Raw genomic sequence first — 17,047 nt, 5'->3', positions numbered from 1 at the left:
GCACCTCATCTGCCTTTAAGCAGACTACTGCTCTCAGAATTGGACTTTGAATTTAACAATTTTGAATTTCCAGCCTTTCCAATTTGCATCAGAACTGGCTTGTGGTGAGGCAAATGGTAATTCAGTTTTTTGCCACAGATACCTATACTGCTGAAAAGTCCAGCAGATTATTTCATACTTCTAGCAACAGCTCAGTTCTAGCAGTCTGTTTTTTCTCCCTTCCCTTCTCCTATACATTCTTCAAGGCAAATCAACTCCCATCACCACTGTTTGATCTGGTTATTTTCGAATCCGCAGGTTCTTTCAGGAGTCCAAGAATGAGTTGAAAACAACTTCGTGCTTCACAAAGTTTTATTGGAAAAGTTTAAAACAAAGAAACAGTCACAGAGCACATGGCACTAGCTTTACTACAAGGAGATGAGCCGAGACAAAAGGAACTAAAGATGAGCTAGGGCCAGGGATGGGGGAGAAGAGAGCAAGAGAGATAAGTAAGAGAGAGAAGGAGACAAGAGAATGACACCTTTTATACCCAAGATAAGAGGTACTCCTTAGCTAACAATAGTCCAGTCAGGAAACCTATTAGATACCTGTGGCAAAACCAACCAATGAGAAAACACATTCACCTGATGGACAAACCAATAAGCTAGGAAGCGGCCATTCCTTGTGCAGCCACTTGAGGTGTATTAAACACTATACATGTTAAAAAAAATACTACTTAAAACAAACAGTCAAATTCAACACCACCCTTAACATGCCATTCTGTCTCTCTCGGTCAAGCAGGCTCCTTTGTCCTAGATGGTGTCAAACTTCGAGTGTAGTTGGAGCTGCACTCAACTGGATAAGTGAAGGCTACTCCATTGGACTCTGGACTTGTCCCTTGCAGACAAAACAGAAAAGTATACCATAGAAACAGGCTCTTCAGCCCACCATGTCTGCACAGACCATGCCAAATTAAATTAATCCCATCTACCTGCACATGATCCATATCCCCCTATTCCCCATCTGTTTAACTGCCTCTTAAACGTTGCTATCATATCTGCTTCTACCACCTCCCTTGGCAGCATGCACCTACCACTCTGTATAAAGAAAACTTGCCTCGCAAATCTCCTTTAAACTTTCCCTCTCTGATCTTAAACCTATGCCCTCTAATATTTGACATTTCCACCCTGGGAAGACGACTCCATCTCTACATTTGGTGGAAAAGTTTTGGGGTGTCACTAATTTACTTCAGGAAAGGGAATTTCTCATCCTTACCTGTTGCAACTTCAAGTACACCATTATGGCTGGCTCTTAACTGCTCTCTGATGTGGTAAGCCATTTGGTCTAGGAGATGGCCTATAAATGCTGTCCTTGCCAGCAACATTTGCATTCCATTAATAAGATTTACCTTTACTCAAATAAAACTTTTATATTGTTTAATTGACTTAAACTAGAAATCTAAAAAAAATTGCGAATTATGTTAATTATAGATTCCTAATTTACACAATTGTCTCAGCTTGGAAACCAAAATCATGCATAAAAATCATGCTGACTCGTCACCAACCTGCTCTCATATGATGTCAATGGACCTTGGAGTCATTTGAGACAAACATGCCCCTGGAAAATTCTAGTTCTGTCTTTAGTTCTCCCCAACAAGTAACTGCTTCAGTCTTTGTTTTTTTTAAAAATATGAACTTGCATTCTCTTAAAGTGCTGAACAAAATTTTAAATATCTGTTCCTTATGATTAACCACTATAATTACTAAAGAAAAAAAATCAGCACTTCCCATTTTGCAGAATCCCATCTACTTCTGTTTATGTTCAATGTGCTCATATTACAATCCAGTTCTCTAAGTCAGCTGTCTTAGCTGGAGCTATGGATTTTGCCATCTTCTTGACCTACACTCAAGCTACAAGTTCAGGAGTGAAGCCAATTAACTTTCACTTAAGCATGGGTACTTTGATAAATAAGTTTATTTTCTATGTTTTGAAATTTCAAAAATAAATGCACTGATTTTGAGCACCATTTGAAAACTGGATGAAAATACAATGTCTCACAATGACTTTTCACCAAGTTGAAAGCTTTTCTTATGTAGTTATTAAATGCAGTATAAAGAGAAACCTCTTAGGGCAGCATCTCGCATCCAAAAATGTTCTTATGATTGGTCCTTAGGCAGCAGCATCCCTTTAGTGCTTTAGTCAAGGACCCACTCCTCACAATAATTATTGAGAGGGGTTGGGGTTTCAAAGCTGAGCCCAATCTTACCCTCTGGATAGCATTCCAAAATAGGTAACCAAGCTCATTACTTCACTTCAGCATGGATGTTCCAGTGCTACTGCTGCTCAGCAAGCAAGGACTTAAATCAGATATTAGGTAATTACAATTACTTTCCATGTTTAAAAAAAAAATCAGTATTCCTGCCCAGGGTGGCAATCAAACATTGCACACCTCTAATCAGGAGGTGTGTTGCAAAAATGGCTTTCATTTATTATTTAGGAAGGATCATCCCAAAAAATTCAAGTTTTTACAGCAGCAATATTATGCCGTCCCCACTGGCACAAGAAGCTGCCCAAGCACAAGCCTTGTTTAAAACCATACTATTACTGTAAAAAGACGCAGCTAGGATTATTATTGATATTGAAATCCCTTGATCGTTATAGGTGCTTGAAACCAGATATAATCGTCACTGTTATAGCTTGGTCTCTGCTCCTCCGCTGAAGTTAAACTCATGGTGTCACAGGCCAAGCTAATAATCAGCTTCCTGGTGCGGTTTGGAACCCTGTAGTTCAGCTTGGGTCGAAACCATTGTGTCCCACAATTCCTGTGACCTCGGACAAGCAGCACAGTGTTCATCAGAGGAACAGATTTCAACTCATTGAAGAGATCTTTGATAAAGAGTGCATGAAAAAGTTGACGGATGCAGGAGATTGTTTTTAGGCTCTCCTCAGTGCTGCCAAAAGCAACTTGCTCCATGTTGATCTCGTACATTTCTTTTGGATTGACGACACTGCCACCCATTAGGATGTGCACACAAGGAACAAGTGTCAACATAAACATTGCCTCTAAATTCTGGAAAACCTCATCCAGCTCCAGCAGCATCCTCTGAGATTTCTTGCAGTTATTTTGTTCATTTCTTATTGATCGTGATAACACAGAACAGTCATCCTAAGAGGGCAAGATCAAAATGGGATAATTCTTTACACTCAGATAATGCACATACATTTTCATATAGTTCTAAATAACTAAATAAGTTACACCAAAAGTTCAAAATCCTTGATTAGAAGCACTGCTAGAATCACCAACTCCACTGTAACTGATATTCCAATCTTTTCACAGAAGCCAGAATGTGGTTGCATATCAGAATAAAACAATTCTACGGAGCAGCACCACAGGGCACACATCTTTTGCAGAGCCTTCTGTTCCCTTTACTCATGTTACCAATTGCCAATGAGGAGAGGGAGAAAATCACTCATAATTGCAGAAAAAACTGGCACCTTTAATTTGGGAAAATAGTCAGAGTTAGAGCACAGAAACATGCCCTTTGACCCAACTCGTTCATGCCAACCAAGTTGTCTACCTGAGCTAGTCCCATTTGCCTGCGTTTGGTCCATATCCCTCTAAATCTCTCCTATCCACTTCTTTTAAATATTGCAATTGTACCTTGCTCTACAGCTTCTTCTGTCAGCTTGTTCTATATACCCATCATCCTCTGGATGGAAAAAGTCGTCCCCGAGGTCCCTTTTAAATCTTTCCCTTCTCAAACCTATGCCCTCTAGCTTTAGTTCCCCTATTCAGCACTCTTTCCAGTTTAATAACATTCTTTCTATAGTTGGGCAACCAGAACTGCACACAATACCCCATGTGTGGTCTGACCAACGACTTGTACAGTTGTAACATACGTGGAGGGAAATAGACAGTTGATATTTCAGGTCGAGACCCTTCATCTGAACTGAAAGATAAAGGGGAGATGGTGGAAGATGAGGTGCTGTTTGTGTTTAGCTTCAACCTGGCAGTGGAGGAGGCTGAGGACAGGCAGGTTAGTGTGGGAATGGGGAGGGGAATTCAAATGGCCAGCAAACTGGAGCACCAGAAGGCCCTGGTGGATGGAACGCAGGTGCTTGGCAAAGCGTTCACCTCATCTGTGCTTGGTCTCACCGATGTAGAGGAGACCACATCAAGAGCACTGAATGCAATAAACAAGGTTGGGGGAGATGCATGTGAATCTCTGTCTTAACTGGAAGAGCCATTTATAAATTATGAAAGGCAATAGGGAGGGTAGATAGTCAAAGTCTTTTTCCCAGGATGTCAAATACTAGAGGGCATAAATTTAATGTGGGAGTATTTTAAAGGAGATTTGCAAGGCAAGTTTTTCTTTTTACACAGAGTGGTAGGTGTCTGAAATGTGCTGCCAAGGAATGTGGTGGAAGCAGATACAACAGCAACATTTAAAGACATTTAGATAGGTACATGGATAGTCAGGGAATGGAGGGATATAGACCATGTGCAGGCAGATAAGATTAGTTTAAAAATTGGCATCAGGATCGACATAGACATAGTGGGCTGAAGGGCCTGTTACTGTGTTGTACTGTTCTACGTCCATCTTTGGTATGTGGGAACAAACTGGACCACTCTGAAGGAAGCCATGCAGTCACAGGGTGAATATACAGATTCCACACAGCACCAGAGGTCAGGATAGAACAAGTCTCTGATGCTGCCAGGTAGTGGCTCCACTAGATGTACCAAAAGTCAAGAAAGCAGGCTCACAGCATACAGTCAAATCTCAAAATCTGTGTCTCAAATGAGAGTATCGCTTCATTTTCTAAACACAAGGTGACTATCAGTTTATCCTGCTCAATCAAATGCCCCTTCTCAGGGTCTCCAGACCAAATCTTTGGATTCAGGGGCTAAAACTTCACATAGCTCTCATCTTGCCTGCAACTTTTTTCCTTGTGATATCTTTGGTGGTACCAAGGAAAAGATTTCTAGAATTAGTGGAAGGTGTTTTCTATCTCCTTTTGTAATTAAGCTAAAAGCACTTGTTGGTATGATCAAATCTCCAAAACAAAGTGAGGCTTCAAGTTCCATTGATCATGAATTAGATTTAAAATAACAACAGGATTGTTTACTGAAACAAAGGTTTAAGCATTTTCAGAACCTTATGACTTGAATGGAGAACTTTTGAAATTTGCAGCACAGAAACAGGTTGTTCAATCTTACAAGCGTATGTATTTACGCAAGGTGGAGATTGAGATATTTAAAGTCAATGAAGTGGTACAGGGAGAGGGCTGGAAAAAGGTGTTGAAGCCAAGATTGGTTCAGCCACAATTTTATTGAATGGTAATACAAGCTCAATGGGCCAATTGGCTGACTTCTACTTAAGTCCTCCTGTACGAGGCTCCTTTCATTCCACTCTCATTAAATCCAATCGCATTATACTTACCCCCTTGTGTCCAGCTTTCTTTTAAATAGATGTATACTCGTGCGTTGTCACTGCTGGATTTGAGACTGCATTTGGATCAACCTTTACTTAACTTTTAAAGATGCTTGTCAGACTGTTCTGTTCAGACTGAACTTCAGCCGATGCCTCTCCATTGCCCAGCTGGGGCTTTTCTCTTTGGAGAGGAGGAGGATGAGAGGTGACTTGATAGAGGTGTACAAGATGATAAGAGGCATAGATCAAGTGGACAGTCAGAGACTTTTTCCCAAGGCGACAATGGCTAACACAAGGGGGCATAATTTTAAAGTGATCTGAGGAAGGTATTGGGGGGGGGTGGAAAGGGGTGGAATGTCAGAGCCAAGTTTTTTTTTTACACAGAGTGGTGGGTGCATGGTAGGCACTGCTGCAGTGGTGGTGGAGGCAGATACATTAGGGACATTTAAGAGACTCTTAGGTAGCCACATGAATGATAGAGAAATAGAGGGCTATGTTGGAAAGAAGGGTTAGATAGATCTTAGAGCAGGATAAAATGTAGGCACAACATCGTGGGCCGAAGGGCCTGTACTGTGCTGTTATGTTCTATTGCAACCTTCCGGGCGGGAATACTCACCGGGCGGCATTCTCTCTTGGTGAAGAAGGCCAGCTGATCGTAGGGGAGCGGCAGTTGCTGCCTCTGGTAGAGGACATGTTTCAGCAGCTCACATACAAGGCGACAGCAGCTCTTCCGAGTCACCTGGCCCGGGAACAACACGGGCAGCTCTGCCTCTACCCGCGCCCCGCCACTGGAGCGCCTCCCGGGACCCATCACACTGCGACACTCCGGCTTCGCTTCAGACACTGACACTGCCCTCGCTTCCTGTCCTCCCCAGGGTTCTGGGCCCTCTTCCCCCTTCAACTCACTGACACCGGGCTCCGGACCCGCTCCCTCCCCCGGCCGGTCCACCCCGGGCTCCGGACCCGCTCCCTCCCCCGGCCGGTCCACCCCGGGCTCCGGACCCGCTCCCTCCCCCGGCCGGTCCACCCCGGGCTCCGGACCCGCTCCCTCCCCCGGCCGGTCCACCCCGGGCTCCGGACCCGCTCCCTCCCCCGGCCGGTCCACCCCGGGCTCCGGACCCGCTCCCTCCCCCGGCCGGTCCACCCCGGGCTCCGGACCCGCTCCCTCCCCCGGCCGGTCCACCCCGGGCTCCGGACCCGCTCCCTCCCCCGGCCGGTCCACCCCGGGCTCCGGACCCGCCCCCTCCCCCGGCCGGTCCACCCCGGGCTCCGGACCCGCTCCCTCCCCCGGCCGGTCCACCCCGGGCTCCGGACCCGCTCCCTCCCCCGGCCGGTCCACCCCGGGCTCCGGACCCGCCGCCTCACGAACTCCAGGCTCCGACCCATTCGCCATTTCAAATTTCCCTCTGCGGTGTTTGCGCATGCGCAGACCCGCGCCCGCACCCTAGGCGCATGCGCAGCCTCGACCGTAGCCCTGAACCGGAAATGTGCAGATGAAACACTGGGAATACTCAACGGGTCAGTCAGCGTCTGAGAGAGAAACTTAACCGATGCTCCAGGCCACCCTACCGTGGAACATTACACGGAACACCAAACCTTCATCTGCCACCCACAGATGGAATCACAGAGTCACACAGCGCAGAAACAGGCCCTTTGGCCCAACTCCACCATGGCAGCCCAGATGTTGATCCGAGCCAGTCCCATTTGCCTGCATTTGGCCCAGTTCCCTCTGAACCTTTTCTAGCCATGTACCTGTCCGAATTTCTTTTGAACCTTGTAATTGTACTCACTTCTACAGCTTCCTCTGGCAGCTCAGACCATGTGCCCATCACCCTTTGTGTGAAAATTTGCTCCTCTTTCCCTTCTCACCTTAAATCTGTGTCCTCTAGTTTTAGACTCACCTACACTGGGAAAAAGACTGTGGCCATCCACCTTGTCTAGGCCCCTCATGATTTTATATACTTCTGCCAACCCTGCACCCCATCTCTTCATACACCAGAAATATCGGTCTATGGCCTCTTGTACTGTTATAGTGAGGGCCTAATGCAACCTGAGAAACAGCATCTCATCTTCTATCTGGGCACGTTGCAGCCTTCTAGACCCAAAATTGAATTTTCCAACTGAAGTATCTCACTCTTCATCTATTATCAGAAGTGGATATTTCTGTCTATTATCGTTTATTCAGGTTTTCTTTTTTTCTACTTGTATGGTCTGGTTTGCTGGACATGTTCCACAGCCTCCTTCTTAACATACTGCAGTCAAATAAGTATAAAGTTCTACAGTAAGTCCTTTGGTCTCACTCTGAAATATTCCTTTTGTTCTACTCATCCTTCTCCCACCTTTTCTGCTGTTGAAAACTAAATGTGAAATGAAAGGTACCAACAAAGGTTAAGCTGTTTCTCTTTCCACAGACATTGCTTGACCTGCTGAGTCCAGCATTTTATTATTGTTGAATTAAGTGTTGAATTTTAATGGCACATTTTTCATAAAAGTGCCTAGATGGAAGACAAAATGTTATTCCATGAAGTTACATTGTGTTGTCAGAAAATGGTGGAAATACTTAGCAGGTCAGGCAGCATCTGTGGAAAAAGAGTTAACAATATCAGGTCTAGGATAGTTCATTGGAACTGGAAAACAAAAGCACTCATTTTGACTAGTTCTGATAGTGATGCAGACCTTAAGCATTGATTATTTCTCCTTCCACAGATTTTGCCTGACCTAGTCAGTGTTTCAAGCATTTATGATAGGCCATAGCAAAAATTCATCAGACCAGTTCCTGTCATGGGAGGAGAGACTGAGGACCTTAGGCATTTATCCTCCAAAGTTTAGGAAGATATGGTAGTTGGAGGGAGAATGTTTCTCTTGGCTAAGGTGTCCAGGGCTCACAGTTTCAATATAAGGGGTTGGCCATTTAGAGATGAGATGAGGAGGGAGGTGAATTTTTCAGCTTCTTTTCCCAGATCAGAATCAGGATTATTATCAGTGACTTATAAGATGTGAAATGTGTTGCTTTGCAGCAGTAGTACAGTACAAAGACATATAAATTACAAAAATAAACATTGCATAAATAAGGAATAACGAGGTAGTGTTCATACACCGTTCAGAAATCTGACAGTGATGGGGAAAAAGCTGTTCCTAAATCATTGAGTGAGGATCATCAGGCTCCTGTACCTCCTCCCCAATGGTAGTAATGAGAAGAGGTCATGCCCCAGATGGTGAGGATCCTTAATGACAGATGCTGCCTTCTCAATAAGCCTATTGAAGATGTCCTTGATGGTGGGGAGAGTTGTGCCGATGATGGAGCTGGCTGAGTCTATAACTCACTGCAGCCTCTTGCGATCCTGTGCATTGGAGCCTCCATACCAGGCTGTGATGCAACCAGTCAGAATGCTCTCCACCGTACATCTATAGAAATTTGTGAGAGTCTTTGGTGATATACCAAATCTCCTCAAACTCCTAATGAAGTAGAGCCACTGGTGTGCCTTCTTCTTGATTGCATCAACATGTTGGGCCCAGGACAGATCCTCCGAGATGTTGACATCCAGGAACTTGAAGCTGCTCACCCTTTCCGCCGCTGACCCCTCAATGAGGACTGGTGTGTGTTCTCCCGACTTCCCCTTCCTGAAGTCCACAATCAATTCCTTGGTCTTGCTGATGTTGAGTGTGAGGTTGTTGTTGTGACACCACTCAACCAGCTGATCTGTCTCACTCCGGTATGCCTCCTTGTCACCATCTGAGATGGCTATGGAGTCTCTGATTATATTTAAACAGAAATTAATAGATTTCAGGAGATTAGTAAATGCAAGGAATTTGGGGATATCAGGAAAATTATGTTGAGATAATCAATTGGCCACCTTGGATTGGCAGAGTGGGATTGATGGGCCAAATGGCCTGCTCCTATTTCCTATTTTAATTCGAATTCCAGCAACTGCTGTATTCTGTACCTCACAGCTCCACAATGTTTGTTTCTCTGTCCTCCCTCTACACTTCCTCCATCAGGTGCAATGAACAACTCTTCACCATTCAGCCTCTCTCAGTCTCTGCCTTTTCATTGACATTCTCCTGCTCTTTAGGTGCATTTCATTTGGAATGTTTTACAGCCTGAAGAAGGATCACTGAGCCTCACAGTTACAGGCCGTTCACAGTTACAGACAGCGCATGCTCTCTCCTCATCAGGCAGAAGATACAAAAGCCTGAAAGCACGTACCACCAGGCTCAACGACAGCTTCTATCCCGCTGTTATAAGACTATGGAAAGGTCCCCCAGTACTGTAAACTGAGCTCTTGACCTCAGCGTTTACCTCATTGTGATCGTGCACCTTATTGTCTGACTGAACTTTCTCAGTAACCGTAACACTTTTTGTATTCTGCATTCCGTTATTGCTTTTCCCTTGTACTTGCTGCATGCACTGTGTAATGAATTGATCTGTATGGACGGTACGCAGGACGAATCCTTCACTGCACCTCAGTACCTGTGACAGCAATCAACCACTTGACCAAACCGCTCCCAGGGCGCGTGCGCACTCCCGGCCCACCGGCGCCGCAGTTTGCGCGCGTGCGCAATGCCGGCGTAGAATTCCGGGCGCCCAATTTGAATTTCAGTTTTTTTTGGGAACCGTTGGCCCTGGCGATCCGTCATGTTTGCACATGTGAGGGGTGAACGGTGAGGGTGAACGGTGAGGGGTGCCGTGGGACCGGCCCCCGTCCGTCACTGACTGACAGCCGGCCGTCGCCTCACACGTTGCCCCGTCCCGCCCGCCCGCCCGCCAGGTCCTCGACCTGCCGCCATCTTGTGAAGCGGGGAGCGGCGGCGATGAGTCTCCGCATTTACTTCTGCGGCAGCATCAGAGGCGGGAGGCAGGACGTGGAGATCTACTCCCGGATCCTCGGCCAGCTGAAGAGATTCGGGAGAGTTCTCACTGAGCACGTCGGACGGCCGGAGCTGAACGAGAAAGGTGCCGTTTAACGGGAGAGAGTCTCCGACCCCCGGGCGGGCGGGGACGGGGACGGGGATGGGCCGGGGATGGGGACTGCAGAACATTCCTCTCTCTGCAGCCGCACCGTTTCCGCTCGGAAACCCTTCTCCCAAACTTCAGCCAGGCCGGGAGCGGCTGCCCTGGGCTCTGGCATTCGGTGGGGTTGGAAGTGGCGGGGCGGGCACTCTCCCAGACGTAGATTTTGAGACCCACCGGTCACTGGCAATCGTAGGTTTTAACTGGGCCATTGTCCCTGAAGGTGGGCATCCTTCGGTAGGATGTATTCTGGAACAGAGCAGGCTATTTCCAACCGGCAGCCCAGTGACAGGTGGAGGCAAAGGGTTTTCACTTCTCGCCTGAAGTTGATGCCACTTTCCAGGTATATATGGACAGGTGGAAAACCTGGATATATTCACAACCCACGGGGGGGGGTAGTTGCATGCTCGCCCTTGATGACAAAACTCACCTCAGGAAGATTGTGCCTTTCTTCTGACTTGTGCTCTCAGAAGGTGAACCCATCACCTTGCTCTTTGAGCTGCCACTCTGCTGCCTGTCATGTCTCACTCGGGGCGGTGTGGGGCTATGATGGTGGACTGATGTTCAGGCCTCTTGTTGGGGCTGCCCTTGGTCCCGGCTGTGTTTTATCAGTTAGGATTTACTCCCTATCTGCTTTGCCCACAGGTGAGGGTAAAGTGGAAGCTGATGATAAATGCATCCATGATAGAGATTTGGAATGGCTGCGGGAGGCTGACGGTGAGTACAAGAGATGTACACGTAGATATTTTTAAAAAATCAAGCAGTCCTTGGACTGTTTACAGTAAGTTTAATTCTTAAATCATTTCGAGAGAGCAGTGCAGGGGTATTCTCACAGCTTAAAAATGAAATATGCTTGCAAAATTTGCACTGGTAGCCATCGTAAATGCTGCTTCTAGTGGTGCGATTTGGAGTACGATAATTTTCACTTTTTTCTGCTTAAAAGGTGGCAGTACCAGTTAGGATAAGAACAAGTAGACCATTCACCCAGTGAGTGAATTCAGTGAGGATACAGCTCAACTATGGGCTCTATTGTGTTTTAAGAGTAGAAGGAAAAGAAGCAGGAGTAGGCAATTCAGACTTGTGCTTGCTGTGGCATTTAGTAAAGCTGGCTTTTTACCTCAGTGCTACTTTTCTGCATGACCTCATGTCCCTTTATTGGCTTAATATCAAAAAGTGACTTAAACTCTCCTCAGATATAAAATTCTAGATTCACTATCCTCTGGGGGAGAGCATTGTTTTTCTTGACTCCTCAGTAGCCAACCCCTTATGACTCCCTGGTAACTGGTTTTAATATACCGTGGCCAGTGGTAACATATTCCCACTTCTACCCTATCAAGCCCCGTAAGAATTTTGTTTGAAGGAGATCGCCGTTCTCCCAACCACAGCATGTATACCCAGCCTATTTAATCTCTCCATCATTACAAATTCACTGTCCAAGGAATCAATCTGGTGAGCATATGCTGCATTCCCTCTATAGCAAATATCTCTTTTCTCAGGGAAGGGAGATGCACTGTTTTGGAAGCATTCTCACTAAGGTTCTATGCAATTGGAACAAGATATTGCTGCTCATGTATTCAAATCCTTTTGAAACAAAGGCCTATGTACCATTTGCCTTTCTAATTGCTTGTTGTACCTGTGTGTTAACATACGCAAGGACATCCAGGTTCCTCTGAAAAGCAGCACCTCTGTCCCTCATCATTTTAAAATTATTACTCCTTTTTATATATACCTAAAGTGGATGACCTAAGGACATAACAGCATTTTTTTTACATTAAATTTCATCTGCCATGTCCTTGCCCATTTGCTTAACCTGTTATGTTTGTTCTTCATCAAGAGACAAACTTTGTGTGGGGTTATTGTAAATTTTATTAACCAACAACAGACAGCTTGCTTTCCCTCCCTTTTTACAGCTACTTCCTGTTCCCCCATGCATTGCCTACTGGGAATTGTAGTTCTTTATTATGACTACGTAATAACACATCCCAAGCCCCTCTTCACAGCCCATGTTACCAACTAGCTTTGTAGCATCAACAAATTTGGATACATTACACTGGATCCCCCCTCATCAACACAATAGATTTGTTATAATGATTTCCTCAAATCTGATAATTCACTCCAATCCTGAGTTGCTCTACTAATGTGTTTTCCATGTGTTTGCTGGATTTTAGGGTGGTGTACCTCTGCTCCAAATGTATTTGCTCCCCCTGTTTTTTATTACATACAAAATGCTCTGTTCTTTTACCACAGTTTGGCCTTCCTCCTCTCATTCCCTTGACTCTCATTCTCAGTTTATTATTTATTCTATGTTAGTGTTATCTGTAAACTTCAATAACAGCTTCTGAGTACTTGATACATAAGCTGAAGTTCCCGTGGGGAGCCCTATTGTTTTGGGTGAGGCCCTAGAGTCCAAACACACATCCTCCTTGTTTGCATACTTTAGCAGCCATTAAGGGGGACTATTTTTTGTAAATTTTCTTCAGTTTTTTTTGTTTTGAATTGTGTAATCAAATTCCTTTCTCTCGGCAGTCATGGTGGCAGAGGTCACTCAACCTTCCTTGGGTGTTGGCTATGAAATTGGAAGAGCTGTAGCCATGAATAAGAAGATTCTGTGCCTGTTCCGAACACCATCAAAATACGGTGAGTATCTGCAGTGTAAATAAATAGAAAATCTTCAAACAAACCTAGGGTCTGAGCCCTTCACTCAGTTTAAAAACACAAGCTCAAGTTAAAATTACAAATTTTATTTTCTTAAGTGTATCAATTGTTCACTTTCCCATCCTTCTTGCCTTACAGTCTTATAATGAGCTCCCTTTCCTTGAAAAAACTCACTATAGATGATGCATTTAAATGAAGCTCCCCATCTTGGCTCCCAAGATTTATTAATTTGCATTACAGGTTCTGAAACTGAAAGTTGAGCTGAGTTTTTCAATTAGTACAAACCCATTCAGTTTCAACATCTGTAACTATATCTGCTTCACTTGCCAAGGAAACTGTGTGGAAAGAATGTACACCAGTACCCCTGAACCTGAGATAGCAGCCTTCTTTAGTCAAACCCTCATGTTGGTGTGAGACATGTGAGCAGCAAATATGAACTTTTGTTCATTTCCAGTGTCTTACGTTGAAATTGAAACTGTGTTTGTAAGATTGTGGTGATTATGCTGTGCTGGTTGGTCAGTGTTTACAATAGATTTGTCTAATTTGTTTCATTTGGTCTCTGAAATTGACAAGTGCTTAAGTGTGAGACTCAGATTTTGCATTGTGTTTATCAAACTCCTGTTCAGGACTTCATCAAATGCAACACATCCCCTGCCCATCCCTAATCTTGTACTTGTTGCATCCTAATCAAACATTCTTTCTGTTATAAATTCTGGCATTTTTCTAAGCACTGATTTGGGCTATGAGATCAATAGTTCCCTGGTTTCTCTCGCCTTTCTGAAGTAATAGGGTCACATTTGCTAATCCACAGCTACAGTTCCACAACTTGCATAGTTATCTGGACCCTTGATTCTCTAATAAACCTGGCAAGTTTTGTACGTCTCCCCTGAAGACGACTCAAAGTAACCATTTAAATTCCTTTAGTATTTCCTCACTCCCTGTTATAAACTGTCATGCCTCTCTATATGCAAGGGACTTGCCCTCCCTGGTCTTTTGAGGTACTGATAAAAGCCCTTAGTTTTGATGTTTCTCACCTGTTATGTACCAGCAACAATAGAAACACAATGAGCCATGTATAAGTGTTGGAAACTATTTTATTAATAACTACTTGTAATAGTAAAAATGTTAGATATTAAACATTGACCCCAAAAATAAACTGTGTGTGTGGCAAATTCCCAAACCTCAAGTCTAGGAATAGTTCTCAAAGTTCAGTTCAGCAAGTCATAAAGTAGAATATGAGCAAAGGCTTTTGCAAAACCACAACTGACTGGAGAGAAAATGTAGAGAGAATGTAGAGAAAATTTACGAAATCCACATGTTCCACAATGGAACCCATATGACACCTCAATCACCGAAGATCTCCATTGCTTTGTTCCAAAGTATCTGCCACACCGAGGGCATTCAATACGTGGCTGCCCACAGAAATACCTGCTTTCCAGTACGGGTTAACGACAAAGTGGATTCCACTTGATTGCTCCAAAAAGCCATACATGGATTTCAGTGACAGACACAGCTATTGTTCTTCATCCATAGATGCTGAGACCAGCAGCCAGTCAGTCTCTCTCTCTCTCTGACTCTGTGCAAACAGCCAGTACACTCCAGTTATAGTCTTGCAGTCCTTGGGTAACACCACACACTACTATTACACTACCATCCAGGTACCTTAAAGGGACATTCACCAAGTAACAACCTGGCTCATAACACACCAGTCTTGTATTCTTGACTTTTTAAAAAATCAATTTCTTAGTCCCTTTGTGTTCTAAAATGTTCCCTTATCCTTGGACCTACAGTTAATGCTGATAACTTTATATGCCTCTTCCTTAAATTTGATACCATCTTGAAATTCTCTTGTTAGCTGCAAATGAAACACCTTTTCCTGTGATTTTTGTGCCTTAAAGGACTTTTTTTTTTGGCAACAGATGCATTATTTCTTTAAATGCTGATCTTTACATGTCTACTTTCATACCTTTCAATGTATTCTCACAATCAACCAAACTAACCCTCTTTCAAGTCTTTGTAGTTTCTTTTGTTTAGATTTAAGAGCCCAGTTTTTTATTGAACTATATCACTTTCAAAATTCTGTCACATTATGGTCATTTTCCCCGAACGGCTCCTTGACAACAAAATGAACACTTTCTCATAGTGTAAAATAAGACCCACAAGAACTTTTTCCCAACTGGTTCCCTAACATTGATCTGGTAAAGCACCTTCCAAAAGTTTATTTTCCACTATTACAGCAAATTTGAATTGTCCAGCCTATGTAGTTTAAAGTCTCCCGTGGTTGCAGTATGACCCATCTCGCGCACTAATTTCCTAATTTACACCAAGCCCAATATTACTTATTTTTGAACAATAATGAGTCAAACTATCTATCTGATTTTGCAAGATGTTTGGCAAAATTGAGGCATATGGAATAAAGGGATGAAAACTAGCATTGCTTAAAAAAAAGAATCAAGGACAAAGATGAGAATAGTGGTGAATAGTTGTTTTTTGTTCTGGAGAAAGGTAGAGAGTGATGTTTCCCAAAGATCAACGTGGGACCATTGTTTCTCTGATTATATAAATGCTTGGATATGAATGTTGAGGCTAAAGGTTGCAGATGTCCCAAAACTTGGAGGTGTGGAACACAGTAACAAACGGGAGAGTCTAGTAGAACGGATAGGCAAGTGGTAGATGAAACTTAATGCATAGGTGACACTTTGTTTCTCCTTTTTCTTTCTGCCAAAGACTAAATGGCATAATCTGATAGGTGTGCAAAATCAGAATGACCAGAGCTTCCATCTACATAAGGCTTTCAACGTGACGTGACATTTTGTAATTGTGTGGAATTGAGTTCTGTAAATAGAAACATTGTGCAAAACCAGGAGAGTTAGTTTGAACCTCCTTGAAACACTTACAGGAGTACTACTAGAATCAAGAGTTATAGAGCATGGAAACTGGTCCTTCTATGCTAGTCCCATTTGCCTGTGTTTGGTTTGTATCGCTCTATGTCACTTTTACCACCCTGTCTACTGGTGTCACTACTTTCAGGGAGCTATGTACTAGTACACCAAGATGGGGAGTGGGGGTTCGGGGGTGTGAACCTGTGTGTGAAGTGGGTGGGTGGATGGAGCCAGGAGGGGACAAAGATGGGTGAAGGGGGGGCTGGGGGGAGGGTTGGAAGGGGATAATATGTTCCAACTGTCATTCACTTCTCCCTTCTCTAATAGTTCCCATTCTCATGTCCTGTACTTATGTTGGATCCAGCTCTGGTAGCACTGTGTTCCTGCTTACTCCAATCTTCACACTTCCCTCCCCCCACCTTGCTCCATTTGTTTTTTTTCTTTTTCTCTGCGTCTATCTATCATTCACCTGCCAGTCTTTGAACTCCACCCCTGCATGGAGAACTGAACCTCAGTGTCAGCATTTATGAACTGTACCACATGCCACTTATTAAACAATTTGTCTCCTAGTTCTTTCTGCAATGATTCGAGGAGCAGCAAACGGAACAAACATCCATGTGAAGGATTACTCAGAAGAGAAAGTGGAAACAATTCTACAACAATACTTTGAACAACAGCTGTAGGCATAAAATCACTGCTTACCATTACTAAGAGGGGATCCTCATGGTGTTGATCATGTTAACTGTTGGTGCTTTGTACTTGCATACACAGAAACCCCTTCCAATTAAAGTACAAGATTTCTGGAGGACATTGTGTTTTCGTAAAACTAGAAGAGGTGTGTGATGTATGATCCTGTTCATGTAAGCTTTTTTTTTCTCTCTGAACTGTGGACAAAACTGGATAGCTCACATTCACAACCTAACCTTCAGACTTTTAAGGAGTCCTGAAATCCCAACTACTTGTGAATAGTTGATTTTTAAGAATTGCTCAGTCAAAAATTAATTGAAGTTGTTGGGATCACTGAAAGGCCAAGATGAATGATCAAATTAAAGGGAAGGGAGGACTTGTATTTATATAACTGTCTTTGC

General features: G+C 43.9%; 2 protein-coding genes across 2 annotated transcripts; one reads left to right on the top strand and one right to left on the bottom strand.

The window, feature by feature from the left end:
• Positions 1 to 354: 354 nt before the first annotated feature.
• mad2l1bp (MAD2L1 binding protein) lies at positions 355 to 10,049 on the bottom strand. The gene is made up of 3 exons (XM_052025458.1): positions 9,903 to 10,049; positions 6,028 to 6,855; positions 355 to 3,145 (listed from the first exon to the last, which is right to left on the bottom strand). Exons 1-3 carry the CDS (start codon positions 10,047 to 10,049, stop codon positions 2,609 to 2,611), a joined length of 1,512 nt encoding a protein of 503 aa, XP_051881418.1. The 3' UTR covers positions 355 to 2,608.
• Positions 9,979 to 16,764, top strand: dnph1 (2'-deoxynucleoside 5'-phosphate N-hydrolase 1). Its single transcript, XM_052025417.1, has 4 exons — positions 9,979 to 10,365; positions 11,068 to 11,139; positions 12,949 to 13,059; positions 16,530 to 16,764. Exons 1-4 carry the CDS (start codon positions 10,224 to 10,226, stop codon positions 16,640 to 16,642), a joined length of 438 nt encoding a protein of 145 aa, XP_051881377.1. The 5' UTR covers positions 9,979 to 10,223; the 3' UTR covers positions 16,643 to 16,764.
• The last annotated feature ends 283 nt before the right edge of the window (positions 16,765 to 17,047 follow it).

This window comes from Pristis pectinata, chromosome 10, assembly GCF_009764475.1.
Source record: "Pristis pectinata isolate sPriPec2 chromosome 10, sPriPec2.1.pri, whole genome shotgun sequence".
In the NCBI taxonomy this organism is placed as follows: domain Eukaryota; kingdom Metazoa; phylum Chordata; class Chondrichthyes; order Rhinopristiformes; family Pristidae; genus Pristis; species Pristis pectinata.
The sequence above is the reverse complement of the archived record's forward strand: the minus strand, read 5'-3'. Positions and strand labels throughout refer to the sequence as shown.